General features: G+C 39.0%; 2 protein-coding genes across 2 annotated transcripts in view; one reads left to right on the forward strand and one right to left on the reverse strand.

The window, feature by feature from the left end:
* hadhb (hydroxyacyl-CoA dehydrogenase trifunctional multienzyme complex subunit beta) overlaps positions 1 to 3,800 on the reverse strand; it is an 11,256-nt gene extending 7,456 nt beyond the window's left edge. Inside the window, exons 1-2 of the mRNA XM_046872617.1 lie at positions 3,665 to 3,800; positions 776 to 843 (exon numbers count right to left, since the gene is read on the reverse strand). Coding sequence (XP_046728573.1) covers positions 776 to 842 — 67 coding nt within the window. The 5' untranslated portion in view covers position 843; positions 3,665 to 3,800. The remainder of the gene's footprint in view (positions 1 to 775; positions 844 to 3,664) is intronic.
* A 132-nt stretch (positions 3,801 to 3,932) lies between these two features.
* Positions 3,933 to 5,000, forward strand: part of hadhaa (hydroxyacyl-CoA dehydrogenase trifunctional multienzyme complex subunit alpha a) — a 13,859-nt gene continuing 12,791 nt past the window's right edge. Inside the window, 1 exon segment of the mRNA XM_046872616.1 lies at positions 3,933 to 4,125. Coding sequence (XP_046728572.1) covers positions 4,059 to 4,125 — 67 coding nt within the window. The 5' untranslated portion in view covers positions 3,933 to 4,058.

Here is a 5,000-nt window from a genome sequence, read left to right on the forward strand (position 1 = left end):
CTACATAGTCCTGTGTGAAAAAGTGTTTGCCCCCTTAGCAGCAACATCTGCAATCAAGCGTTTGTGAGGAAATGCGCTGTGGAGGAATTGTGCTCCACTCATCTATGCAGAATTGTTGTAATTGGAGGGTTTTCGAGCACAAACCACCTTTTTGAGGTCATGCCACAGCATCTCATTAGGATTCAGGTCAGAACTTTGACTAGGCCACTCCAAAGTATTCATTTTGTTTTTCTTCAACCATTTAGTGGTGGACTTGCTGGTGTGTTTTGGATCAGAACCTAAGTTTGATTCAGCTTGAGGTCACAAACAGATAGCTGGACATTTTCCTTCAGGATTTTTTGGTAAACAGCAGAATTCATGGTTCCATTTATCACAGCAAGTTTTTTTTAAGAAGAAGGAGGATCATAGGGTGACGTATACGAGTGGAGAAGGTGCACACAGGTGGACTATGTTCCATGTAGGAGATGCCACATGAAAAACTGTAAGGTGGCAGAGGAAGTACTAGAATATAAACCCTGCTGGAATTTAGGAATCACACTAATCTATCAGAAGGTAGTTACTGTTACTCTTACGACTGGTTTGAGAAACACAAGGTAATGAAGTCCTGTGTGCTGAAAAATGCTCTTCTACTTTTCTGATGTTCTGTCAAACATGTAACGAGTCGATGCCGTTCTGTGACTCCTGGATCAGGGGTTCAGAGTGTTGTCTGGTACCAGAGACACATGGTTTTAAAAAAAATATCGGTATCTCAGTACGAGGACACTGAGCTGCTTACCAAAGTGAAGAGCCCTGGAACAGTTCACCGGGCAGCTCCTCAGAGAATTCATCAACATGGACGCCATTCTGGAACACAAACACCCGGCTTTATTAGATAAACGATTTGTGAAGAACTCGATCCTGCCAGGTTTATTTCCTGGACCCAAACGGGTTCCTAATGAACATTAGTTTTGTGTTTGTTGGATATTTACTATTGTAAGGAAGGTTATGTCCTGGAAGGACCAAATGTGAAGTGTCAGTAAAAACACGGCACAGGATTCAGAACAGTGGAACTTTACTGGGTTTATGGATTTGACCGTGTGTCTGCTACACGATGTAGTCGATCGGTGCACTGTGATGTCACAGAGGGAACTTATCACGAATTGCACTGTGAATCTTCCTCTAGTGGTGAAACGTGGAAATACAACTAAAGGTCAACACTTTCCTACACTATAACATACAAACATTTCGATTATTTGCAGGCAAGAAAAAGAAACTGATATCTATTTTTGCCACTCAAGCTGTGGAAGCCAAAAGTCTTCAAACACAGCAAAATTAAAGCAAAACGTCTTCCAAAATGTTTCAAAAATAATTTACATTCGATTTTTTTTTCGTTTAAACTCTTTACCGAAAGCATTTGACAGAAAAAGGCCATGGTGTAGCAGCTTCAGAAAGAGCAGAATAAAGGGCATCAGAAGTGCCATTACACACTTTGCACCAAACGGGAGAACACGTGGTCGTGAGGAAACTTTGACAAAAGAAGTTTACAAAGAAATAGTAATCATGTAGCTGTGGTTTTGTAAAGGAACATGTGGCTGAAATGCGTTTCTCTGGTGTATGGAGATCTGAACCCTAACCCCTTTTGGTTAGGTTGGGGGTGTAACTCTGCATTAGTCTGGGCTACTTCAATCCTGTCAGGTTCCTTACTAAGATACAAGGTTGTTGGATTTCTTTTGTTGCTGTTATTTTGTCTCTGAAATCCAACAACAAATCAGGCTTTACTGTAAACTTGTTTTCATTTTTACCTGTATTCAATAAATATATTATATACAGCAGTGATGTCGTGACTAGTGCCCTTTGATTCAAGATTCTAGTAAATTACTTTGTCATTTAAAAAATAAAACAAACCCCTTTGATAAGTCTAAACTGAACCCCAGGTATAACCCTGAACAGGTATAACCCTAAACCCCCAGGTATAACCCTGAACCACCAGGTATAACCCTGAACCCCCCGATATAACCCTGAACCTGTGACCCCAAGGTATAACCCTAAACCCCTAATATAACTATGAACTTGTGACCCCAAGGTATAACCCTGAACCCCAGGTATAACCCTGAACCCCTGGTATAACCCTGAACCTTTGACCCCAAGATATAACCCTGAACCCCTGGTATAACCCTGAACCTGTGACCCCAAGGTATAACCCGAAACCCCCAGGTATAACCCTAAACCCCTGAACCCCAGGTATAACCCTGAACCCCCCGGTATAACCCTAAACCCCAGGTATAACCGTGAACCCCTAATATAACCCTAAACCCCTAATATAACCATGAACTTGTGACCCCAAGGTATAACCCTGAACCCCAGGTATAACCCTGAACCTGTGACCCCAAGGTATAACCCTAAACCCCAGGTATAACCCTAAACCCCTGAACCCCAGGTATAACCCTGAACCCCCAGGTATAACCCTAACCCCCCCGGTATAACCCTAAACCCCAGGTATAACCGTAAACCCCTAATATAACCCTAAACCCCTAATATAACCATGAACTTGTGACCCCAAGGTATAACCCTGAACCCCAGGTATAACCCTAAACCCATAGGTATAACCCTAAACCCCCAGATATAACCCTGAACCCCTAATATAACCCTAAACCCCTATAATAACCCTGAAACTGTGACCCCAAGGTATAACCCTAAACCCCTGGTAAAACCCTGAACCCCTGGTATAACCAACCATTAGTCTGTTATCAAAATCAAAAATCAAAATCAAATGTTATTTGTCACATACACACACATACAGGGTACGACATGCAGTGATGAATGAAAAATTATTTTTACGATGGTCCGGCATGAGGGAATAAAATGGGGTGAAAAATAAATAAATAAAAGAAAAAGAAGGCAGATAAATAAAGTATAAAAACTATATAAAAATAAGAATATATAAAGATATAAAAATGTTTATGGCAGTGAGTAAACAGTTAAACAGTAAACAACAGTAAACAATGTAAGCACGGTTTCTGATTGTCCATTTGTTATTTCTTTCCTGTCAGTTTGTTTTGACTTGGATTCAGCAACAGATCAGCTCGTAACCAGTCTCACATTTTGCAACACTATGTTACAAATTTATTACATTATTTGTTTAATTTTTAACTTATTTGTTTATACTTTGGTTTATTTGCATATAAATCTTCACCTTAATAATCTTTACAATACAAGAAAAAGCACAATAAATACTACCCGGATGTATATAAAGTGTTTATCTCCAGCAAAGCAAAGACTTTGCATGCAATAATAAATTATTATTATTAATATTATTATTATTCGTCTTAATAATAAAACCTAAACTTTCTATGTGGGACTTTTCACCCCGTGACCTTTCACCTACATTCAATCACAAGGGCGAGGTGATGGAAATAAACCTGGCGCTCGTGCTCAAAGTCACGACCATCATACTGCAATCATTTACTCATAAAAAAATATTAAAATATGTTTAAAAATATAAGAAAAATAAATAAATAAATACACTGCAAAAGAAAGTGCGTATTGCTAAGCTAACGCGGATGCGCAGTGAATGAGATAAGCGCCGTGCGCGTGCGAACGTGGCTTATTTATTCTAGAAGAAATATAATTTTCTAATTTATATAAATGTGCATTTTATTTTTTTTTTTAAAGAGAATGTAGTTACCTGTGAAATGGATTTCAGGTCGAGTCAGCGCCGGGTTACTCTTCCTGAGTCTGCGCGACAGTTGACTACAGTATAAAAGGACCCCTGAACATACGGGTTTTAGGAGCCCGAAATAATGCCTGATTAAAATACAGTTACACGTTGATTTAAAAAACAGTAAACACGTTAAAATCAGAAGAATAACCGTGAAGTATGTGTTACAAGGTTTAATAGAGTGTCACAGCGCATATAAAAGAGGATTGTTGTATAAAATAATGAGTTTAAAAAACAGGCGCTTGTGTAAGGCGGTTCAGGTCGTGTCCGCGCCTGACGTTAAATCCGCCCGGTTAGGTTGTCTCGCGCATCTTTCATTTCCGGGCCTGGAGGTTGTTGGGGTCTCGTGCTTGTAACCGCGATGGCGAGCGTCCGTGCAGCTGGAGCTTTGTGCAGACTGATGGCGAGCAGATACTCTCACTTCTCAGGTGAGTGAGGAATCAGAGCCCCGCGACGCCTTGGCATGAGTCGAATGAATACTGGAGAACCGTGACGCACCGATCCGGTGTGTGCGTGTGACAGCGCGCGCGAACTTTCACCCACTTTCACACGGAAGTTCGAGTAAGGTTAAAGGATCAATGTGTATGAATGAAACGCGTGTAGAATGTGTTTATGATGTGACCTTGAAGCATCTGAGAGTTTCTATAGTGAACTATATCACTATACATGTCATTAGTTTCTATAGTGAACTATATCACTATACATGTCAGATTAGTGTTTCAATAGTGAACTATATCACTATACATGTCAGATTAGAGTTTCTGTAGTGATCTATATCACTATACATGTCAGATTAGTGTTTCTGTAGTGATCTATATCACTATACATGTCAGATTAGTGTTTCTATAGTGAACTATATCACTATACATGTCATTAGTTTCTATAGTGAACTATATCACTATACATGTCATTAGTTTCTATAGTGAACTATATCACTATACATGTCATTAGTTTCTATAGTGAACTATATCACTATACATGTCAGATTAGTGTTTCAATAGTGAACTATATCACTATACATGTCAGATTAGAGTTTCTGTAGTGAACTATATCACTATACATGTCAGATTAGAGTTTCTGTAGTGAACTATATCACTATACATGTCAGATTAGTGTTTCTGTAGTGAACTATATCACTATACATGTCAGATTAGTGTTTCTGTAGTGAACTATATCACTATACATGTCAGATTAGTGTTTCAATAGTGAACTATATCACTATACATGTCATTAGTTTCTATAGTGAACTATATCACTATACATGTCAGATTAGAGTTTCTGTAGTGAACTATATCACTATCCA

Source organism: Silurus meridionalis, chromosome 18 (genome assembly GCF_014805685.1).
Source record: "Silurus meridionalis isolate SWU-2019-XX chromosome 18, ASM1480568v1, whole genome shotgun sequence".
Taxonomy (NCBI): domain Eukaryota; kingdom Metazoa; phylum Chordata; class Actinopteri; order Siluriformes; family Siluridae; genus Silurus; species Silurus meridionalis.